The sequence below is a fragment of the Myotis yumanensis genome, unplaced genomic scaffold (assembly GCF_028538775.1).
Source record: "Myotis yumanensis isolate MYYU_CA2020_CCGP unplaced genomic scaffold, mMyoYum1.0.hap1 SCAF_11, whole genome shotgun sequence".
Lineage (NCBI taxonomy): Eukaryota > Metazoa > Chordata > Mammalia > Chiroptera > Vespertilionidae > Myotis > Myotis yumanensis.
The window spans coordinates 15,408,024-15,432,686 of NW_027223762.1; the positions used below are offsets into that span (position 1 = coordinate 15,408,024).

Here is a 24,663-nt window from a genome sequence, read left to right on the forward strand (position 1 = left end):
CCCAACTTGGGACAACTCTATTAGCTCCAGGGATCCCTGTAGATTTGGCTCAAGCTGTTGTTGGGCGTCTCAACTTCTCCTTTTGCTCAATCTTGCTTTCTTCTCTTCCTTTCCACGGGGTTGCTCCCAGGACACTCCAAAATAAACATCCTGTACAGTAAACTGCATCTAAGGGCTCCTTGCCAAGAACCCAACCCATGACACCCTCCATATGCCCAAAAGGGTGAAAGGTAGAAATATCTCCCGGGAGCTTTGAGGACTACATCACTCACTGAAGTGAGTCAAGGTTGCACGTACAACGGGAGGGTCTAAAACCAGAGCGATGATAACAGCTAACATTTATTGAGCACTGCCCTGTGGTATGCTGCACTACGACATGGTACTCGGACAATATCCACAAACAAACAAAACAGGAATAGATGCATAGACACAGAGAGCAGATTGATGGTTGCCAGAGGGGAGGACAGGTTGGGAGCCTGGGTGAAAAAGGTGAAGGAATTAAGGATTGATAGTTACAAAATAGTCATGGGGATATGAAGTATAGCATAGGGAATGTAGTCAATGATATTATAATAACTATGTATGGTGCCAGGTGGGTACTGGAAATATCAGGGGGAACTTTATAAAGTATATGATTGTCTAAACACTATACTATACAGGTGTATAGTATACTATACTAATACAAAATAATATTGAATGAAAACTGTAATCGAGAGAAAAAACAAAACAAACAAAAATATGTTACTCAGATTAGTTCATTTAATTCTCACCACACCTATGTAGAACAGGGGGCGGCCAGCTGTGGTCTGCAGACCACACCTGCCCATGCCCATCCCTTTATGTATTGTCTCTGGTGACTTTCATGCCACAGTGGCAACACGGAGTAGTTGTGACAGAGACCATATGGCCTGCAACGTGGAAACTATTTACTATCAGCCCCTTTGAGAAAAGGCTAGCTGAGCCCTGTGTTAGGCATTATTCCCATTTTACAGATAAGAAAATAGAAACTTAGAGAAGAACATAGTTTATTCTATCACAGGATGCCGTTTTTTTGGTTACAAAGGCAAACATCTATAGAAAGGCCCCTTCTTTGACGGCAGGTGCGGAGCCCTCTCACACCATTTACGGGTCTTTGTAGGTGCTTAGTGAAGGGATACGAATGGTTCTCTTCCTCCCACCATCCCATCTTATAAAACTGAGGTCCCCTCTTTCATCTCGTACTTCCCTCGAAGCCTGATCCTGTCCTCCTCAGCAAGAGCCCCTGACAGTCACCTGCGACCTTTTTCCCCCTAGTGAAGAACGCAGGAGACTCATGAGTTTTGGGTGTCTTTGCCTCTAAATCCCCAGCAACAGCTTTCTCCCACTGGTGAGAGTTAGGGCGGTCAACATGTGGAGGCTGAGCTGGCTGCCAGGAAGCTTCATGCTCACTGAGAAGTCACTCCCTGTGCTGAACCGTCAAGTGATAAAATAGAATGGCAGCCTCGGCAGCCTTAGACCCTGAGGCTGAGATGACCTAGTTCCAAATGCCTCCTGCTGAGTGGTTCCGGGCCAGCACTGAGGCACATGAAGACATCCTCTCGTAAAAGTGATTGTTCAGGGAGAGTCCAGGGTTAGCTCCTTCCTGCCCAGACAGCCGCCTCCTAGATTCATCCAGAACACGACCGATGCCCCAAGGTCATGGCCATGCTTATCAGGACTGAGAAGCGAGCCCAGGCTGTTTGACGCCATCCGTTCTACTCCGTCCTGGGAGGTAGAGAGCCGGGATTATGGATTTACCTCCTGCAGATGCTGGTGTGTGTGCTCATAGAGATGTTCTGCCCGTGATTTTCCAGGGGATTAGCTGCCAGGAGATTGCAGGAAGGGATTCCGCCTACCCATCTCTTCCTCACATGCCTCCCAGAGATAGTGCTCCTACTTTCCGAGAGAATCCTGGATCTAGTCAGGAATATTAGATCCCTAAGCAAAACCTCCTAAAATCCTTTGCCCATTTTTGTTAAGAAACCATTGGCCCACAAAAACATCCCGTGAAGGAGTCCATGGTTGATTGAATGAGTGAGTCCATCTCAGGATCCTTGGCACCTTATCTTGGGCAAGGTCTGTGCTCATGATGGAAGGAAAAGATAGAAGGCTTCCTATTGTGGGCCACACACTGCAGTAAGGCATCCAAAGGGACAGTCATTCTCAGCAAATATTTTACAAGCACTTCCTGGGACTTGCACATGGTGAGAGGCATGGGGGATACGACACGCGAGGTCTCTGTCCTCAACACAGGCCTCCAGGGATGAGGTAGAGCCTGTGTTACCGTTACGGGGGGCTTTGGCCAATGACTGGTATGCAGGTAAGGAAACGGGGAAAATGTAAAGACGGAAGATGCCTTCTAGGAAGTGAAATGGCAGCGTTCACATCCAGGTCGTGGGTTGGAAAGGGTTAAGTGTAAAGTTGTTGGCAGCTGGCACATGTAACCTGATCCCTCTCAGCAGTAGTTTGGGCTTTAAAACTAGGAAACCTGGAGGAATCAGACACTGGGCTGGTTTTACTGGTCTCCCCTCACTGTTTAGAAAGCCAGGCCTCTCCGTGCATAGCTGGGGTTTCCTTGGTGGTGTGAGTTACTCCTGTATATTGCTCAGTTCATCCATGTTATGGGGGTTTTTACTAGTGGCATTCTCAGAGCATGTCCGGTCTCCAATCTTAGGGTAAATTGAGAGGGTCACAACAAAGAGATGTTATAAAAGCATTGACTGTTTTAATGATATAACTCTGGCAGTGTAACCATTTTCAGACACAAATATGACAAAATTCTTTCTACAGAACTTTCCAAACCATTAACTCAGAGGTTGGAAACTTTTTTTTTTTTCCCCTTAAAGAGGGCCACTGTTTTATTCAAGTTCACTTAGGTTGGGGGAAAACTTGGGCAAACCCCATTGCTTAGTAGAACCCTGCCCACAGACAGCTAGAGACAAGAAACCAAACCTCAGCTATGATCAACCATGACTTGCCTTAATTCTGGTTTATCTTACTAGGACCGAGAAGAAAAAAAGGATTCACTTGCAGGAGGTGTTCTGTGTCTATTACAAAGCATGGATGATGTGCTTCAGGCCTGGGATGGAGGGTAAATGCTGGGAGCAGAGGGTAAACAGGCTAAGGATGGTCCAGAGAGTTTCATGGAAGTAAAGGATCTCAAGTTCTATTTTGCAGGAGGAGAAGGACTTAGCTGAAGAGTTGAGGGTATTTCAGGAGACTGATGTGAGGGGAGGCTAGAGGTGAACTGTGAGTGTCCTGTTTCTGCGGGCTAGCGGCTGACCAGTCTTTTTTTTCTTCTTCTTTTAAAGAGAAAGAAGGAAAACAGGTACATAAATGTTGTTGCAACAGAAAGTGCATTTGGGGGAGTAGCCCAGAGTGAGGTTGAAAAAGTGAGAAGGAGACAATCTATGAAGGGCCTTGGAACTTAGAAAACCAGGCAGGCTGGCTAGTAATTGATATGTAGAGAGGGTATAAGCAACTTTTGGCATTTTCTAGGCTGCTTTATTCACCCTATGATATCTGCATCAATTTCAGGGCAACAGAGGATATTGGGGGTGGGGTGGGGAATTATGATTAATGTTAAACCCAGGCAACATCATGTTCTATTGCCACTGGGAGAAAATTAACGTAGACAAGAGAAATGACAATCACTAAAGTCCTGAAAGTTAAAAAAAGAAGCAATTCCAGCTAGGCAGCAACCTGGGAAGCACTGAAGCTGAAGCAAAGCAGGAGGTTCCTGTGAAAATTGGATCACAGTTTATAAGTAGCCATATCTTTGCTTGCCCACCTGGCACTCAACCAACCTTGCAGGTGTCTGGGCATCTGTGAACATACATTTAAGCTGTGAAACCAGGAAAACGTCCATTGACTGAATGGAAGGTTAAAGAAGTGTGTATGACTGAGATACTACAGTGAAATGCAAGTAATTGGGACCCTTTTTGTGATCAAAAGGCAGGTCTTCATGGATTGCTCTGTTGAAGTGCCTCTCAGTTCGGTATACATTCTAGGGTTTTCTAAGATGCAGACTCCACGAGAGCAAGAACATGATTCTGTATGCCCTCTTGTAGTGGACTAGCCAATGGCCCAATGAGGTTTGGAGGTTGTGAATGACAAGTGTAAGTCAAATTGTATTGCTAGCTATTAAATTATTACATAGTTTCATATTCAAAAGTTCTGAATCAATGGGTATGAAAACATCTCCGTGAAGGCTAAATTAACGAACAAATTTTGGTTAGCTGTAGACAGAGGCATGTCACCGTCTTAATCAGCCACCATTGTGTAATTCTCATCCTTGATTGTATGTAGGCAAGTGAGAAGCTGACCAGAATAATCAGAAAGGAAAATGTAGTGTACACAGAACTTTATTTTCAGAGTTTGCTTTTGTTGGTTAACTTTTCTAAATTTGTAGGAAGGCAGCCCATGCCCCCGACCCTTTTTCCTCTTAAGGGTCTCATTTCCCACGGTCCTTTCTCAATACTCGCCATTCATGTGATTGTTTGTCCCGAGTCTGTTTACCCCAGGAGACTGCATGCTCCCCGTGGCCAGGGTCTATGTTGCATGGCACTCACTGGCCCAGGGGCAACTTTGGGCTGCAATTCAACCAAGTGTTATTTTAACTTCTTCACGCAAATGGAATTCTTTTTTGATTTCACTTTAATAGGCTAGCTGAGGGCCCTACGGTAGACAACTAAAAATGATTAAATGGCCCGGCTGGCGTGGCTCAGTGGTTGAGTGTAGACCTATGAACCAGGAGGGCACAGTTTGATTCGGTCGGGGCATATGCCTGGGTTGCGGGCTCGATCCCCGTTGTGGGGCATGCAGGAGGCAGCGTATCGATGATTCTCTCATGATTGATGTTTCTATTTCTCTCTCCCTCTCCCTTCCTCTCTGAAATAAATTTAAAAATATTCTAAAACAATGCTTAAATGCCAAACCTGAAGCTTTAAAGGAAGGGAAACCCTGGGGGAACCTCAGTTCCACTTGTTGCTTAATTCCAGGGGGCACCTCATCTTTCTCTACTCATCAGCCCCTCTCTGTCTTGCTCACACAGCTTGGCAGACACACTGACGCCTTCATCCCAGGAGTCTCAGCTTTAATTCTTCATTTGTAAACTTCATGCGAATTTTCATGGGAGCTGGGTTAAATGTGGAGGAGATCACACACTTCTAATCTCCTTCACCCCCGCTTTTTGGATGAAATGGTTGAAAGAACAAGGGAGAGGACCATGAGAGTCACTGAGGTGCGGATTGGCGGGAGTCTGGGCTCAGGCTGCCTCTTTGGCCACCTGCTGTGGGGGAGAAACTTCCTGTCTCTCCCACTTTGCATGAGGTGGGGCAGCCAGCCAGCCAACTGTGCTGGCAACTTCTAAGGCCCAGGTTTCATTCTAGACCAAACCGGGGCAAGCTTTATTCAGGTCAGAACCAGCCCGTGTTCAGAAAAGCCTGCCAGAATCTTAGCGAGCAGCCTCGGAACATTAGCCCACAGGTTCTGGGTATAATTCTGCTCTCTCTCCCTACATTTCATTTTTCTTTCTTTCCTGTCTCCCTCTTCCGACCTCTGTTTTCTACCTTTCTCCTTCATTGAGCCCTCTTCACTTCCCCTTCTCCTGTGCATCCCTCTTCCTTCCTTACCTCTGTCCACCTCTTCTTGTCCCTCCTTCCACTGCCTGCCTCCTCTCTTTTTGTCTTCACACTCTTTCTCTCCTTACCTTTTTCTTGATTTGGAAATTTAACTTTACTTACAAATGTATGTTCTCCTATAGACAAAGATGCCATCTCACCCCCTTTAAAATCTAACTTGATGATTTCCAGAAAAACCATTTACACAGTTTAATTCCTTCTGCGTAAAACTGTATTATGGGATGAGCAATGGTCTACGGCATAAAAACAAAACAGAAGACAACTTATCTAGCATGAATGTGCTGTTGACAGAATGAAGCATTACGAATCATATCCCTCCATGTGCTATTCCAAGAAAATGAAACGTGATAATGTGGGCAGAGGTAAATGGTTCGCAACGAAGTCTTCTTACATAGAGAAGTTTTCCTATATAGATAAGTCTTCTTGCATAGTACAGTTTGATTGTGATTGTTCAGGATTGCTATTGCAGGCTGATATTTATGCTGATTTTTAAAAATAAGGCATCATTGTAGAAAGGGCATTGTCTTTTCTACACAGATTTTTCTATCAATGAGAATAAGTAGATACTGATCTGGTCTCATCGTTCAGGTTAACTAATAAAATAAGAAGTGCATGAAAAGAACTTAAAAACAAAAAATAGAATCATCATGTGACTATCCGACTTACAAAATTAGAATTCTTCCTGAAATCGGAGTATTGCCCCTCAATTTACTATCAATTTGAATTTTTCATAGCCAAGACAACATATAGACATTTGAGCAAAGAGTTCAAGATAAAATTATCCATACTACCTATTTATCATTTTATATGCAGTGATTACTTTTTAAAAATCCTTCAACTTTTATCTAGGAGGATGATCACTCTCACAGCATAGCTAAGTCACAACAAATTTCAAAACTTTGAAAAAAAGTTGACAAGTGAGAGAGAGAAAGCTCTAAACACACCAAGTGATGGTCCTGTCCCCTTTTCACAGTTGTCACCATGGCATGACCTTTTGCTAACAGCGATCAAGTGGATTCCAACCCTGTAGAGTTACTGCCTCTAATCAGCTGACCTTTTTGCAAAGAAACAGTACGTGTAACATTGAAAACAAAAATCAGATAAATAGGGACTCTGGTTTTATGGTCAGGTTTCCATTTTGGTCAAGTCCAAGGACAACCAGCTAAGATATGTATATTCCAATAAAGACAGAAATAATAACTTCTGCTGGTATCTCTTCTGAGTCTTTAGTTCCCTCATTGATCTTCACCCAAATAGTAAAAGGAATACACTTGCAATTGAATTTACTATTATCAATGGAATTCTTGTCACAGTTCCTACAGATGGAACAAGGTTTCTTAGCTAAGTTTGAATCCCTGGCTCCTCTCCGCATCCTCCAATTCCCTGGTCTGTTTCCCAGCTAATGTTCTCCAGGGATGCTCCTCAGGCCCCATGGCCATGGCCTCCACACAGGATGACCTACAGCAGCCAGGACAGGGCAAAGGCCATGGTCACCAGGAGCCACCCCGAGGCCTCTCTCCCTTTCTTTTCCATTCCTCAATCTCTCTCTCATTCTCTTTTTTCTTCTCCTTTTATCTACAACTTTATTGACTTCCTGTTTCCCTCTTTCCCTTTCCCTTCTCTCTTTCTCTTTCTAAGAATTTCTTGATGCAACTAGAAGGGAACTGAAAGGTATCCCATGAAATCCTAGGCTGGAAGACAACATGAGTGGAAGCAGTTCTCATCACAGGCAGACACTAAATTTGATTTGTAGCTGATCTGAAACGTAGGAAAAGATTTCCAATTACAAACCTCATAAAGTCCAAGGATGAGGGAACCTGGCTGCATTTTCAGTTTGACTAATGGTTTCAAAGTGCTTTAAAACATTTGGCATTTGCCCGCCGTCCTTTCTTCCCCTAATCCTCAAGCTCATGAGTTTTTTATGGGAAATGTAATCCTCTTTTCTGATTCATTTACACTTAGCTCATCTGCGTATTGTTTTGTGAAAACCATCTGAAATCCAAGAAGTTCTATGAGATCTTTAAGGACTTGTTTTGTGAACCAGGAAGTTGTGTATTGCCAATATAAATAGACCTGAAACCTAGGGAGGGAGAGGGTGTGTGTGTGCGTCCAGAACTCAGGGCATTAAACTGGGTCTGGACTTGGCAAAGGCTGGTTCTCATGCCGGACAGAAACTGGGCTTTCACTCTTAGAATAATAGTGAGTTCAGTGTTTTAGATGAGTAACCATCTCCTAAGATAGCACAGAGGGTGCATGACACATTTTCCAAGGATTATCTTGCTAGGTATATAAATAACGAGATTTATGTGCAAAACTATGACTTTGCTAGAGTTTCCGCACTAGAGTGGGGCTGCTTACTTATGTGGATATCGCCACATGCATGGTTGTGTATACCCACATGTATACGAAATGGTTATGGGTCCTGCGGGGATGAGATGAACATTCACACTGAAGAGTCTTCCTGTGGTTTTGTTTCACAGATGATTTGACTGTGATAGAGCCAAATCATGAGGCAGGTTGTAAGCAGGTTGAAGATTGGGGTGAAATGCCCACCTCTGCGTTGCTGTGGGTCCAGAGGAAGGAAGCTTGAACAGCAGAAAACATTCTTCCGCAGAGCCACAGAGCATGGCGAATCCAGGTCATTGGTCTCTCCAAGGCAAGGACCTTGGGTTGACCCCCAGGCTCTCTAGAAACTGAGACCCAGAGAGGTGAGATGACCTGACATGCCCAAGTTCCCATGGGAAGTGAAGCAGAGCGCTAGGGCTCAGACCAGTGATGGCGAACCTTTTGAGCTCGGCGTGTCAGCATTTTGAAAAACCCTAACAACTCTGGTGCCGTGTCACATATAGAAATTTTTTGCTATTTGAAACCATAGTAAAACAAAGACTTATATTTTTTATATTTATTTTATATATTTAAATGCCATTTAACAAAGAAAAATCAACCAAAAAAATGAGTTCGCTTGTCATAGGTTCGCCATCACTGGCCCAGACTGACGGGCTCCCGGCCCACATTCTGTCTCTGCAGGCAGCTACCTCTCATGGACTGAAAGAGGCTTTGATGTCTGTGGTCCATCTAGGCCCTGTGAGTGCCCCACAAGAACAGCCCGCCCACCATCGCACTAAAGTCTGGTCCCTTGGTGATGCTGTCCTTAACCATTTTCTGAGCTTTCACCTGTCTGACACCTCTGCTCTCCTGTCCTGACTCTTCAGAATGGAGTTAGTGCATCTAGGCACTCCCTTACCGCATCCATTTCAATGGCTGCTATAGAATTTTACCTGCGAGGTTAAATCTCTGTAGATTGACTTGAGTTGCGGGTTTCCCTAGATGATGTGAGTCTTCCACGAGATGACAAAGGTTGCACTGGACATTGGTTTTGTACAAATCAGGTCCTGCCTTGTGAATTCAACATTGTTAATGCAAAGTTTTGCTTTATGCAGTTGTTGTTTATCTTTTTTAAAAGCTATCATTTCTTTACATCTTGCGAGATAGGACAAAGGGGCTGTGCCTTGTGATATGTTGTCATCGGCAGAGGGTCAGCCTCTGTGCTCGCCAGCACAGTAGGTGCTTGGAGAGTCATTAGCTTGGGTGTGTGTCCTTCCTACAGTACAGCTTTTTGACCTTCCCCCCTTTTTAAAATGAATCTTCATTGTTGAAAGTATTACATATGAACCTTTTCCCATTAGCCTCTCCAACCCCCTTTGCCCCCCTTGCCCCCAAGCCCTCACCACCCTACCATCTGTGTCCATGGATTATGCACATACATACATGGGTTCATTGGTTGATCTCTTCCCGATTTTCTCAGCTGGTTGCCTTTTGCTCAGAGGCTGACCTGGAGTGACCTCACCGATCCTGTTAGGGCTGGAAGGAACTTTTAATCCAGCTTCTTTGTGTTATGAGGAGGAAGTTGAAGTTCAGAGAAGTGAGCTGCCCGTGGTCTTACAGCTAATTCACTGCCGTGTTAGCACTGCACTCAGGTCTCTCCCGCCAGCTCCCTCCAGCACGACACTATTATTCCAGGACAGTGGCTCTCAGGGTGGGTTCTCACATGAAACTGGTGTTCAGGCAGATGGAAGGAGGCCTTCTTCTGCCAAATCAAATACTGGAGGTCTTTCTTCAATGCACAGAAAAAATAGATTCGTGGATTAAGTTTCTTCAATTTAAAAATTATTTCCATTAATTCTTTGTGAGCCACTGTCACCTGCTACCAATTGTCTACTAGCCAGTGCAAGCAGACAACACAACGTTAAGCCACAAATAAATATGATCAAGAACAACCAAAGCCTTGGCAACTATTATTCTTTTCTGCTGCAGACATCGTTTTCAATTCAAATGCCAGAAGTAAATATGTCATTATGTCATGGTTTTCCCTAGAGAGCACTATGACCCCCGTTGACTCTGCACTCTGGAACATTCTGCATCTCCCCTCATGTGATTTTGGGGCAATGCTAGTGAGCGATTCTTTCCTTTCCGATAGAGCTCCAGGGAACTGATCTGACTTTAAAAAATACTCATCATGGCTTGGGGTTGTCATGAATCCTAAACTTAGTATTTCTATCCTCAAGGCCTTTTCACGGAGCGCAGGGCTGCCTTGGGGTGGATTTGTGTCGCGGGTTCCCTGTCTCCGCGGGCGCCCCCTGCTGCTCCTGCTGCGCTCTTGCGCCGGCCAAGCGAGGAGCAGGGTACCAGAAGCTGCAGACCCAGAGCCCGGCGCGCGGGCTCCCTATCCCACAGCCATCGAAACGCTCTCGTGTGGGCAGATAGGCGCACCCCAGCAGTCCTTCCTGGAGCCCTATCTATCTGGCATTTCGATCCAATCCCCGCAGCAAGTATCCAAGCAAACACCAGAAAGAAAACGCCTGGGAATGTCTTCCAAGCCATATCAAAGCACCCCTGTGGGGCGCCCCGAAGGCAGGACCGTCCAGGGACTGTGAGGAGTCCTTTGTCCTTCCCCGGGACACGGGAGCGGGGACCCCGGCCTGGCCAACGCACGGGAACGATCGGTGTGGATGTGGAGGGTGCGGCGTTCTGGGCTCCTCGCACGCGTTCCCCAATTAGGACTTGCTGCCTGACGTCACGTCTGCCGGAGATTGGCTGTTCGGGTCTGACACGGGGCTCCTCGGCCGGAGGAACTTTTTAAACACTTTGCAGCGGGGCTGCCGCCCGAGCGTTCCGCGCTCACGCCCGCCCTCGCCCGCTCTCGCCGACTCCCCGGCGCGGCGCCCCCTGCACCGCGGCTCGGCCAGGGGACCCTCACCTTGCGCAGCCCGCCGCCCTCGCCCCTCCCCGCCCGGGCTTCCCGCTCCCCACCCCCACGCCCACCCCTCCTCTCCGCCGCTCTCGGCAGGGGTCTGGGGCTGCTCAGGCGCCCGCAGAACTTCCTCTCCCGGCACCGAGTGTGCCTCCTCCCGCGGCCCGGGCTCCCCGCAGCTCTCGGGGGAGCGGCGCGTGTGCAGGCGGCCGCACCGGGCGAGCCGCGCGGCTGGGGGCGGGGGTCGGCGTGCCGGCTGGGGCCGCGATGGCGGGGGCCTGGCTCAGGTGGGGGCTCCTGCTCTGGGCAGGGCTGCTCGCGACGTCCGCACACGGCCGGGTCCGGAGGATCACGTACGTGGTGCGCCCGGGCCCCGGCCTGGCTGCGGGCGCCTTGCCCCGGGGCGGGCCCCCGCTCCCGCGGACCTTCAACGTCGCGCTCAACGCCAGGTACAGCCGCAGCTCCGCGGGCGCCGGAGCCCCCAGCCGCGCCTCCCCGGGGGTCCCCGCGGAGCGCACTCGGCGCACGAGCCAGACCGGCGGCGCGGCCCTGCAGGGGCTCCGGCCGCCACCGCCGCCACCGCCGGAGCCGGCGCGTCCCGGGGGCTCGGGCGGGCAGCTCCACCCCCAGCCCGGCGGGCACCCTGCGGCAGTCCCGTTCGCCAGACAAGGCAGGCAAGCCGCGCGACCCAAGGTGCCGCAGGAGACGCAGAGCGGCGGGGGCTCCAGGCTCAAGGCTCACCAGAAGCAGCAGCTGCAGGGGTAAGCCCACACCCCTCCCGGCCTCCCCCCTCCGCGCCGCCCACGCGGGACCGGGGTCAGGGTCACTCGGCGCCCCGCACGGTGGGTCCGCTTTCTGCTCCCCGCTCGCCACCGCCTGCCCGGGAGCGGGAGCGCGGCGGGCAGAGCGGAGAGCGGGGAACCAGGCAACTGTACCCCCTAAACCGGAGTGCATTGTTACTGAGCTGCGGATAAACACAAAAGGCATTTCTGCCTGGGGCGTAACCTCGTGTGCTCGCGCGAACCCAGCTACTCCTAGAAGTTGGGCGTAAACATGAAGTCACTACAACTGGATCCCTCAGCATCAATTAAACTTCTTGCAACACAGTTTCAATATTTTTCTCTTTGCTAAATGAAAAAAAAAAAAAAGTTTTGGTTCCTGTTCTGTGGTCTAGAAATGATCGGCATTCTAGAAATTCTGGGCTTGGATCGTTCTGCACCTGTGTCTTAGCACCGACAGAAGTTTCTGCTGAAAAGTTTCTGTTATTGGGGCTCTTAAACATTCTCCCAGCTCTCCTCTGCCGTTCAACACAGGTTGGGGTGTGTGTGTGTGTGTGTGTGTGTGTAAACTGGTTTTGATTATTTGGTGTTTTTCTTCAAGGGTGGTTCCAAGCATTGTGATCTCACCACTCCTTGTTGGGAGACTTTTCTCTAAAATGCAATTGAAAATGTGGGTGCAGATAACTTACACAATACATTTGGCTCTACTTTGAGGGTTAAAGAAACCACTTATTTGGACTTCGTTGTCTCCTCCTGTATAGCCCCAGGGCATGCTGGCTTCCTGGTTCTCCCACCCTTTCCTGATTCTAGGTCCTTACCCTTCTAACTGGGCATCTCTGGGTCGGGCATCCTGGACACCCACAAGGACTCTCTGGGAGTCAGAGGAATATGGAAGCAGGATGTTGGGTTTGTGGGAAGCCCCTAGAAGGCTGGGTTCTCTGGGAGAGAGTGCTGCCACTGCTGGACTCAGGAGTCTTGCTTTGTTTCAGGGTCAACGTCTGTGGAGGGCAGTGCTGCCAAGGCTGGAGTAAGGCCCCTGGCTCCCAGAGGTGCACCAAACGTAAGTCTCCATGTACACAGCGGCCCTGCACGGTAGGGAGAGTGGGGCTGTTCACACTGGGGGATCCGACAGGGGTCACGTGAAAGGGGCTAATGCTGTCCTGGATACGCTGGTGGCTGGAGTACAATCCACCCCATTATCTGCAGCCTTCATTACCATCCAGGGAGGGCTGGGCCATGGCAACGTTGGTATCAATGCCAGCAGCAGACTGTTGTCTGGAGCTACGCAGCCAAGACTCCTCTGCACTCAACTCAGGTATTAATCACTCGGTCACACCTGTGAATCAGGAGTTAGGCAAAAAATTCCTGTTGGAGGATGTGCCATGTGACAGGAGCAGTACTATTAATTGAGACGTAAGATGATGGCGGGAGGGGAATGGGAAGTAGAGGGCCCTATTTTAGGAAAAAACAACAGTAGTTTTTTAAAAAAAATTTTTTTTATTTATTTCAGAGAGGAAGGGAGAGGGAGAGAGAGATAGAAACATCAGTGGTGAGAGAGAATCGTTGATCAGCTGCCTCCTGCACCCCCCACCCTGGGGATGGAGCCCACAACCCGGGCACGTGCCCTGACCAGGAATCGAAACGTGACCTCCTGGTTCATAGGTCAACGCTCAACCGCTGAGCCACGCCAGCTGGGCAAAGCATCAGTAGTTTTTAAAGCTTTCTGAAAACAGCAACCAGCCTCCTTGAGGCCTGGCTGTTTGACGGGCGGAGTTTCCTGCAGTGAATACTCATGCTTAGCAGTGTTTTAGATGAATAGATTAATGATGCATTTAGATTTGGAAATATTTCCCCTGTGCATCAAGTTAAGGATTAAGGTGAAGCATATTTTGAGGCTCCTCTTGACAAGTTGCTTCTGTCTCGTGTTCATTGGAAATAGAGAAATTTTACTTCCACTCAGAAAAAGTTAAGCATTCTTAGGTGTTCTCTACAGAGCGCTTGAGCCATAACTATGTGGACTGGAATGGTCCAAAATTTCAGCTGCTTATCAGTATTCAGCATAACAAGTCAGATTTAGCAGTTTGTCTTGTGTGTGGTTTGGATTTCAAAATACTGGTGGATGAAATTTTAAACATCCTAGTACAGTCATCCTGGTGAACTTGTTTGTTGAAAAATGCCTTCAGTCCTTGAAAGTAAGGAGGACTTTGGCACAGTGGCTTTAATTTTGTAAAAGGGAGTGTTCAGGTGGGTTAGGATTTGGCTGTGATCAAGGAGCAATGGCAGATGTGAACTCACCTATTGAACTCAAACCACTAGATCAGAAATGCTCAGGGTTGTAGGCATTTGAGATTAAGTCATAACTTGTCACTTCTTAGATTGCACTTAACAATAGTGCACCAGCATTTTCCTGAATTTACAGTTGCTCAGGTCAAATTACACACCCTTTGCTACCTCCTATAACTCCTGCTCAAAACCTGATGTGACGTGGTTGCCTAAAAAACGGAGACAACCCATCCATGAGAGCACCATTGCGGTGGGATATGACTGTGTAAAGATGGAAAATGCAGAGCAGGGTTTTAGAGACCGGTGGGTGCCCCTCGCTGCCTGTCCGAGAGAATGCATCAAGGCTTTGAGAAGTTTACTTGCAATTAAGTGCCCTCTGGGAAAAGAAATAGTCCCCCGTTCTCGGGTTGTCTGAGGATTGGGGGACCCAAAGACATTCTAGAGCAGTGGTTCTCAACCTTCTGGCCCTTTAAATACAGTTCCTCATCTTGTGACCCAACCATAAAATTATTTTCGTTGCTAGCTCATAACTGTAATGTTGCTACTGTTATGAATCGTAATGTAAATATCTGATATGCAGGATGATCTTAGGCGACCCCCGTGAAAGGGTCGTTTGACCGCCAAAGGGGTCTCGACCCACAGGTTGAGAACCGCTGTTCTAGAGGATCCAAAGACGCTCTAGAACAGGGGTCCTCAAACTATGGCCCACAGGCCACATGAAAATACAAATATTGTATTTGTTCCCGTTTTTTTTTTTTACTTCAAAATAAGATATGTGCAGTGTACCTAGGAATTTGTTCATAGTTTTTTTTTAAACTATAGTCTGGCCCTCCATCGGTCTGAGGGACAGTGAACTGGCCCCTGTTTAAAAAGTTTGAGGACCCCTGCTCTAGAAGCAGAACATGCAGATCTTGAGGAATCGCCACATGGCTTTCTGCTTTTCCAGGTGAGACAGGAAAGGCGTGTGTGTGCCTAGGCACAGCTGGGTGTGTCTCTGAGAAGCTAGGGTTGAACAGTTCCTGCAGGGTTCCGGAGGACGTCACTCCATTAATGTAGTATCACAACACCAACAGCAAATGTTTCTGGCTGTCGGCCCAAGTTATCCTTCCAGATCCTGGAATGTAGCCCTCGGGCAGCGCTGGGATCTAAGCAATGCAACATCACTTTCCTTCGAAAGAGTATCCTTCCTGCCCAACCTGACAAATGAACTCAGGCCCAAATGCTAGAAACCTAAACCACAAGTCCTCTCAGCAATAATTGTTTTTAAAAATGATCTTGGGGTAGGTCAGTGCTCAGTCCACAGTGATGTATCTAGTTGGATCTGTTTCATCCCGGGACTTGCCTTGTGTGTGTCTCGCATAGCCGGCAAGATGAAGGAGCCTGTTGCTTTCAGATGGGACAGCGGGGGTTACCACTGATGCTGGAAACCTCTGTCCACGGCTGAGCAGCGTGACACTAGGAAATACTCTTGGTTTAGAAGAAGACTGAGTTCAGAACCTCAAGCCGTCACTAGCTGTGTGGCCTTGGTGAACTCATTAGAGATCATTTGACCTCTCTAACCCAGTTTCCCAGCCTGAAACGACTGCCAAACACATGCCGACTTTGTAGAATTATTGCAGGTATGAAGGCGAAAGGGGACAGATGTGAAAACCTTGATGAAACCGGGAAGATTCTCAGAGTTTATTATTGGATGAAGCCAAGGAAATCCTGTCTCATGGATCTATGACTTGGTTCTCTTTCTTCTTTCCTTCCCTGTGTGTGTTCCTCCAGCATTCGTCCTTGTCATGGTTTTCTTTTTAAAAAAAAATGTATTTCTTTATTGATTTCAGAGAGGAAGGGAGAAGGAGAGAGATAGAAACATCAATGATGAGAGAGAATCATTGATCGGCTGCCTCCTGCACACCCCTTACTGGGGATCGAGCCTGCAACCCAGGCATGTGCCCTTGGCCAGAATTGAACCTGGGACCCTTCAGTCCGCAGGCTGACGCTCTATCCACTGAGCCAAGCCAGCTAGGGCTCTTTTTAAAGTAATTTAGGGTTGGGGGGATGAGTAAATGGGGGACGATGAGTAAGTTCTGGAGATCTAATGCCCAGCAATGTGACAATAGTTAGCGATATTGTGGAGTAGACCTGGAATTTGCTCAGAGAGTAGGTCTTAAAAAGTCCTCACCACAAAAAAGACATGCTAAATATGTGAGGTGATGGGTATGTTAATTAGCTTAATTGTGTTGATGATTTCACAACATATCAAAAGAATGGCATACAATTTTTATTTGTCAATTATACCTCAATAAAGATGAAGAAAAAAAAAAAAGAACAAAAGAAAAAGCCAGTCATTCCCGTTCTTTTCTGGCTTTGATTACCAAGAAAAAAAGTAATAAAGCACTTTGGATTGTTCTGTGCCCCAGAATGCTTTATTTTAGAAGAACTCTAAAAGAGACTAACCATTAGATTATTTGTGTGTCTCTAGTTCTCCTGTGCGCACACTTGCTGAGGGGAAAAGACTCCCCTGAGGTATTCATAAATTGAATGGAAAAAATCCTGACACCAGTTTTTGAGACTATAACCACTTCAGTAAATACTAGTGGCATTGAGATTGCAAAAGAAATTGACGTGTGGTCTCCTCTCTCATTTATTATGCTGAGATTGAACAGTTAGACTTGGGTATAATTTATTACACTTAAAAATACAAAAACAAACCAAAACACAAAAAACACACAAAAACCCCAGTGGCATGCCCACATGAAGTTCCTCCTTAATAAAGCAGCCATTGAACGTGCATGCTCCTTCAGTTGTATCACCCAGGATGCCTCCTCATTGACACTGTATTTTGAGGATAATTGAAAGGCTTCAGTTAAAGAATTTCAGGTCATATCCAATGGATGCAAAAAGTATTTCAGCCTAAGACAGTGGTCGGCAAACTGTGGCTCTCGAGCCACATGCGGCTCTTTAGCCCCTTGAGGGTGGCTCTTCCGAAAAATACCACGTGCGGGCGCGCACGTACATTGCGATTAAAACTTCGTGGCCCATGCGCAGAAGTCGGTATTTTGTGGAAGAGCCGCACTCAAGGGGCCAAAGAGCTGCATGTGGCTCTCGAGCCGCAGTTTGCCGACCACTGGCCTAAGAGATCGGATGTGTTTATGTTGTTTCCTTTGCTTAATCCAGTGAAGAAAATAAGGTGCCCCTTCCAGGCAGCCTGGATTGTTTTCAGTTGATTGAAATTGAATTTAAATGGACCACAGGCAAATGCTTCTGAAGACTGAAGACTTAGTGACCCTTAAATCTCTGATCAGGGAGACGTGACACAAGCAGGCGCAGGGACAGAGAGTGGCTATGCGCACCCACAGAGGGGGTCCCGGGGTTATAGCTGCCCAGTCTCTCCATGCGGACCCCTGATTGCATGCTAATGCTGGCGTTCCCAGACACCCTTTGTGTGTGCAGCTCCGGAAGTTGAAATCGCAGCACCAGATTTGGCGTTATAGTTATTAATAGGAAGTGACTGCTGATAATGGTATCAGTTTTAGGTAAAAGAGATAGTGCCACATTTTTCCTCTCTCCAGAGAGTTAACATTTCGAGGAGGGCTTTGTAGCTTAGAAACTCTGTCTTTTGAGTGGGGCATTCATGTTTTTGCCTCTCCCCATTTTTTTCATTTTTTTCCCTCTCTGTCCAAACTGAACCCACCGCCTATAAGGGTTTCTTTCAATTTGTTTGTCCCCCTTTCAGGGTAAATGTGGGCCAGAGAGAGACATTGCCAGTGGGCTTGGCTTTAAAGAGAAGACTGGACGTGGGGATGGACACCACACAGAATAAAGGGGAGACGAGGGTGAGGCCGGGCTGGCAGGATGAGGGGGCGGAAGGGGGAAGGTGGCGGAGGGCCCGGCACATGGCGGGCCCTCGGCAAAGGCATGGATGGTTCTTTCATTTACTTAACGGAGATCTGTTTCGCTTTTACCATGTGCCACATTCTATGAATAGAGGAGAAACGCAGCCAGCTGTGGGGAGGACAGGGTCTGTTTTTACTCACTTAACTCATGCACAGCAAGTGACTTGTTCTCTCCTTAGCAAGAAATAGAAAAATCGATATTCCATTGCTTTTCCATTGGCATTCGGCCCATGCTGCTTTGGGAAAAGGAAACCCAAACCTAGACGTGTTCCTTCTTTGTATGCAGGGGGGCCAGAGGTATGTGTACCCTCGGTGCTCAGCGATGCTGCAGCTGATGGCAGCGGCCGGGAGGGTGTGCGATGTGGCCGGGTTCCAGTTGACCGAGGGGACTTCCAGGCTGTCGCCTGGCCCTTTTGGCTCAGGGTTGTGCTAGCTGAGCTCGGGAGCCAGGCCCAGAGCGATGACACATTTTTCATGTGCCTGCTATGGCCATCCACAGCCGCTGTGCCAGTAGATCTGCAGTGAGGTTTGCCATGGCAGCTGCTGGGAGGGCTGCCCTGGCCCCAGTGCTGGGAGCCGGGGTGGGAGGCCCGGCTGGGAGAATCTGGTCCTGCTGCACAGACAGCCTGGTGAAGGGAGAGGGACCCAGAGGTCAAGTTCACACTGGGTCAAATATGTGTTCTCAACGCTAGTTAAAACAAACATTTAGGAGCCATAAATTCTGTGTTGTGATAGTACTTAAACCTTTGTAGGGAAGCCCTCCACCGGCCCAGGGGCCGCCTGGACACACCGCCCGCCCGCCCGCCCGCCCTGCCTGGCCTGCTATTCAACGTTTCTCTACTCAGTGAGCCCTGGGCCTTTAGGAAGCCTGACTTTGGCAACCACAGGAGTTTGCTGTTTTTGACCCTGTCCTTTGTTGTCTTGGATATTCCAAACATACTCAAACATGTCTGGGAGCTCGAATGGAATTTTCCTAAAAATGCAGATTTTGCTTCCAAGGCCTTCCTAGCAATGGACAGGGTGACACGGAGTGCTAGGGCTGTGTCTCCACTCTTTCAGCACCCACCGGCCAGGGCGAGAGCATAGACAGGGTGCCCTGATGGGGTGAGGGTGGCTTGTGCCTTGCTTTCCCGAGCACTGAGAGCATTTTCTTCATCTTCACATGCCGTGGGGGTCGGGGAGGCAGGCATGACTTACCACCCCCTTTACAAAGAGGAGGCAGAGCTCACACCCCACCCCAGACCTTGCGGCTCTTGGTTCCTGGTTCTTTCCAGCGCCCTCGCCTGCCTGCACGTCTAGTGCTGCCATATTCTCTCTTGAGGTCTTGGTCTTCTTAGCTCTCCGCCCTGACAGCCCTGGCTTGGATTGGCTTTCACTGCCTCAGTTTCCTTTGTGATTTGCCAAGCTGTGTGAGTTTGCTAAGCCTGCCCCAGCCAAGTGCCACGGCCTGGTGGCTTAGAACAGCAGACATTCACTGTCTCAGGGTTGTGGAGGCTCGAAGTCCAAAATCAAGGTGTCAACAGGGTGGGTTCCTCCTGAGGCTGTGAGGGAGGGATCTGCTCCAGGCCTCTCTTCTCATAGGAGACTGTCTTCTCCCTGTGCCTCTTTACATCATCCTCCCTCTCTGTGTGTCTATATCTGTGTCCAAATTTTCCCTTTTATAAAGACACCAGTCATATTGAATTAGGGTTCCTTCTAATGACCTCATTTTAACTGGTCAATTTGACTGGTCATTTTAACTGGCCAATTTAACTGGCCATTTTAACAATAGTGCACCAGCATTTTCCTGAATTTACAGTTGCTCAGGTCAAATTACACACCCTTTACTACCTCCTGTAACTCCTGCTCAAAACCTGATGTGACGCGATTGCCTAAAAAACGGAGACAACCCATCCACGAGAGCACCATTGCGGTGGGATATGACTGTGTAAAGGTGAAAAATGCAGAGCAGGGTTTTAGAGACCGGTGGGTGCCCCTCGCTGCCTGTCTACTGAATATGGCTCTCTACTCAGTGAGCCCTGAGTCCTGTGTCCAAATAATAAAGATCCTGTGTCCAAATAAGGTTCAACTAAGGTCATGTACTAAGGTACCGGGGGTCAGGGCTCCGACATATCTTTCTTTTTTGAGGGCAGGATTCAACTCCTAACACAAGCCCATAGATACTGTGCACATGGACTTGAGAGGTGGGCTTACTTGAGGTGGGTCACCCTGGGGCACTTGGAAATTCCCCAGCTGCAGCCCAGGGACGGGTGGGCGCAGGCTCGGGAGGCCCTTCCCAACCAGAACGTTGACTGTGGACTCGCTCGGCTTCTTCCCTAATGTAGAACCTCTGGCTGCTCTGGGGGGAGGGGGGGGGGGCGGGGGGCGGAACTGGCTACTTGTGATTTTGCTTATGACTCTGGCCATGTGACTTGGTCTGTTTTAAGAGGTTCTAGATGGGTGGTTCTTCACCGTGAACGTGCAGCTGGTCATTTCGGGAGTTTGTTGAAGTGCTGTATGGAATCAGAGTCCCTGGGGCTTTCCACAAGCACCCAGATGACGCTGATGAGGGTGGCCCCCATTTTGAGAAGCTGATTCAGAAGGAACCCTCTGCTGGACAATATTTAGGACCCTCGTTTTGGAATTTAAGGGCCAAGCCCAACACTAAACAACTCAGAAACGTCTCAAGGTGGGGGTCCTCTAAATATTAGTTCAGCTCACTTTTGAATATATAGACCAGTGGTCGGCAAACTGTGGCTCGCGAGCCACATGGGGCTCTTTGGCCCCTTGAGTGTGGCTCTTCCACAAAATACCACGCGCGGGCGTGCACGTACAGTGCGATTGAAACTTTGTGGCCCGTGCGCAGAAGTCGGTATTTTGTGGAAGAGCCACACTCAAGGGGCCAAAGAGCTGCATGTGGCTTGAGAGCCGCAGTTTGCCGACCACTGGTATATACGAAGAGTGTAGCATATCAGGTTATTTCATCCAGTTTTTCTTTAGTTAGTGGAGTGTATGATAAATATGTTTTTACAAGAGTTGGAAAATTTCAAAATTGTTAGTATGAGCTTAAATAAAATGGTTTTTAAAAAGGTTGAAATGCTTTTGGAACACACTGAGTGGTTTTTTCCACTAAATATTCTATTTTTAATTACGAGATATTTTAAGTCCACAAAAACAGAAAATAATAGATCCAACAGGGTCGTGTTTTTAAAAGCTCCCAGAAGTGGTAATTAAGCACAATGATTTATAGATAAGGGAGAGACTATGGTCTTATCTTGCTCTAAATGCGTGTTTTGCTAATGAAGTTTCCTGTCTTGTTAGTGGAGAGAAAATAGTACATAATTGGTTGGTGTGGCACAAATTGGTTGTTTTGGTACTTATGGAAAAATACATCACAGCTGTATTTATCTGTTTATGTCCATGTGCACCTATTCATTTGCCTTCCTTATTATGCAGGATTGAACATTTCTGGTAGGCACAGCCCATTGGGCTGTGAGGCCTGGGGCAAGGCCAGGTGACCCCATTCACAGCACGGGAATAACATGGTCTGTACTGTGATTCAGAGGCTTGTTGGGGTCCGGCATGAAGTAATATAGGAGAGGTGCCCAACAATATTTGAGCTCTCAGGGGCTCCCATTCTGCTTAGGCTCGCCCCCTCCTGGGTGCCCCAGCCTTCTACTGTACACACCCCTCCATATATATATATATATATAATTTTATTGATTTTTTTTACAGAGAAGAAGGGAGAGGGATAGAGAGTTAGAAACATCTACGAGAGAGAAACATTGATCAGCTGCCTCCTGCACGCCCCCTACTGGGGATGTGCCCGCAACCAAGGTACATGTCCTTGACCAGAATCGAACTTGGGATCCTTCAGTCCGCAGGCTGACACTCTCTCCACTGAGCCAAACCGAATAGGGCTGCACACCCCTCTTTGAGTTTCTCAGATCCCCTGGGGAAAATCATGGTGCTCTCTCCTTGTCCCCCCTGAGCACTGATTTCACTCTGATTGGCTCTGCCTAGGGCTGGACCAGGTGGGAGAGGCACCTGCCTCCCCAACAGTGTGGGTCTCCTGGGGAGCAGCGTTTTCTTTGAGTCATTTTAAGTTTCCGGGCTCCGCTCCTTGCCATGGTCCAATGGTAACTGAATTGACTAAAATCGAATTGAACTCGCACGTCTGATTCTCCTGTGTTGTAAACACCGTCCTCAAAATCCTACATGAAGCATTCTCCTTCCTCCGTTGACCTCACCTTTTGGCAATCATCTCCACGTGGTTTTCTTTCCCTTCTTTTCTCTGGGGGGTTATCCCTGCCCAGCAGACACTGCGATTCTGACAGCTTTTCAAGGGCGCAGCACCTTATTCTCTTCTCTCCTGCTCTCTTGCTCTGAAGGCTGCCCTGGCATGGCCCGCACTTTAAGACAACTTTTCCTTTCTTCCTGCCAATTTTAGAATCTCTCTGCTCAACATCAGCTGATAGAGATTTGGGACTAAGTAAAATGAATGTGGTATGATTTCCCCCCACTGTAATTTTAGATCCCCAAATACTGCTCTTGGCCAACGACGCCATTCCCTGTGGCTTTTCCACTCCACCACATTTGAGTAAGATTGTTGGCAGGGATGTAAGTAAACAGTTTGCGAAATGTTGTGTTTTGTAAATTAGGAGATGGATGGGCTGGTTTTTGAATATGTGCCTTCAGTTCTGCTGGGCCTGAGGAAAGATGAATTTGGTTGATGGATGGGAAGACCAGTTGAAGGGAGGTGTTGCTATCCAAAGTTGATGTGGTCACCTTTTCTGAACCGGTGAAATCAGTTATTCAGAAGTGAGGACACAGTGGCTGGAGAGGAACCTTCAGAGGTGTTTTGGGAATAAATTAAAGGAGGGAGGAGAGAGGAAGTAACTAGTAAAAAGCCACTGGAGGAAGATAGGGTAATAAAATAAGGAAAATGCAGTAATAACTCTCTTTTGTCTTTATACACTTAAAAATGTCTGTATTTCTTGTAGGGTTACCAAACAATTCTAATCTCGCTTGCAGTCTTGTAGGAACTTAATTTTACCATCGTTACTATAAATTAAAAGTAGAGTCTCCAGCCTTTCACCCATATGTATTTTATTTTAACACCACATCCAGTGGATAGTTAATAATGAAAATCTTCAAAGTAAGTTTCACGGTGAACGCTGTTTAAACCAGCTAAGACATACCACCTCACCTTGATGAATTATTGGCTACATTGACTCAAGAGTGGGGCACTTTTCTGCCTTTGCCATTAACTGGGAAGCTTCAAGCAGCTCAACACATGAATTCTCTCTGAGACATTTCAAAACCTAAATAAAATGGATGGGAGAGCAAAATTCATTACTCAACCTCATTCAAGTAATTCTTGTGGCTCTCAGGCATACACATCCTCTTCCCTCCTAACACTGTTCACATCGTGTCACGGTCGTGTGTGTGTGTGTGTGTGTGTATGTGTGTGTATGTGTGTGTATGTGTGTGTGTGTGGTCCCAGCTTGCATGTGAGCTCTGTGCGAGGGGAGTGTACACTCAGCCATCTTTTACCCTTAGTATCTGGCAAGTGCACATAGACTTTATGGAATGAATGGATGGATGGATGGGTTTATTTGTTGCACTTTCACTGAGCCCTTGTGTACCAGGTACAGGCACACAGAGGTGTTAAGCACAGAAGAAAATAAAGCAGGTGGTAGGCTAGAGAGGGATGGGGCTGGAGGAGGGGAGTGTGGTCAGGAACGCTCTCTGTCAGAAGGGATACGAAGGGGTCTGGAGGAAGAGTCTTTTAGGCCAGGAGAAAAGCTAGCACAAAGGCCCGGGGTGGGAACGGGTCCAGTGCAGGGGCCAGGAGTGAGTATTACTGGTTTGCAGGTAGGACTGGAGTATTAGTGAGGAGGGAGACAGGGTCGGGCCCCTGGTCAGTCTGGTAGGTGATAATAAGGCCCTAAATAAGACAATAAAGGGGACTTGGAAATGCATTTATGATGAAGGAATTGGTATTTTTCAGCACTTCTTTGGAGGCCTGGAAAAAGAATGTTTTAAATAGAGAATTCATTCAATCGCTTTTATTGCTATTTTTTATGGATGAGAAAAACTCCATATAGAACAGTAAAGTGCTCAGGACCACAACAAATTATTGTCATAGTCTGACCACCTGGGTTGTGCCCTGACTGCCAGCCCAGCTCCATGCTGATTGGACCCCCTCCCCCATCCACACCCCCAAACCCCCAAGCCTCTGTGGAGCTCTGGCAGAGAGGGGACGCTCTCACCAGGGTCACAGACCAGACTCAGGGTGAAAGCTTGAGGGTTAAGAAAAGTCTCTGGTCACAGCTGTGTTAAAAGGCAAATTGTTGGGGATCCTCACATGGCACTAAATGCACAATGCAACATTTAACCCTTTAAGAACCGAAGAGGACAGTCCCACTCTGGTCTCCATAGAAAATTCCCAGAGAGCCCTTAGCATGTGTTAAAGTGAGAGTGCAGAAGTTGTGGAATACATTTGAATGCTGTAACACCCCGCACCCCCCCTGCCCCTCCCAACCCCGCGGTCTAATTTGCAGATTGCGGGTGAGCCCAAAGGAAGAGGTAGATGGAAGGCAGCCACTGCTGGGCGCCTTGGCAGCCACTCACCATCTCCGGGCGATTCTGTTCCTGTTTGTGTAACGGGGTACCCGTTGGCTACACCTCCCATTTTGTAGTAAATGTTAAATAAAATGTGGTTCATGAGAAAACTTCCCCCAAAGTGCCATATAGGCATAGGGTGATGTTACTAGTAAAGTTTTTCTGGCTGTTTCGTGAACGTTGTTCAGTTTGTGAAAATT

At 47.7% G+C, this 24,663-nt stretch overlaps 1 protein-coding gene across 7 annotated transcripts in view; it reads left to right on the forward strand.

The window, feature by feature from the left end:
- The first annotated feature begins 11,178 nt into the window (after positions 1–11,178).
- The window catches only part of LTBP1 (latent transforming growth factor beta binding protein 1), a 344,698-nt gene continuing 331,213 nt past the window's right edge, over positions 11,179–24,663 (forward strand). For 6 of the 7 annotated variants that reach the window (XM_070428970.1, XM_070428975.1, XM_070428973.1 and 3 more), the window contains exons 1-2: positions 11,179–11,672; positions 12,680–12,750. In XM_070428970.1, coding sequence (XP_070285071.1) covers positions 11,179–11,672; positions 12,680–12,750 — 565 coding nt within the window. Of the gene's footprint in view, positions 11,673–12,679; positions 12,751–24,663 lie in introns of those variants that run through there. The other variant, XM_070428976.1, reaches the window with a different exon arrangement.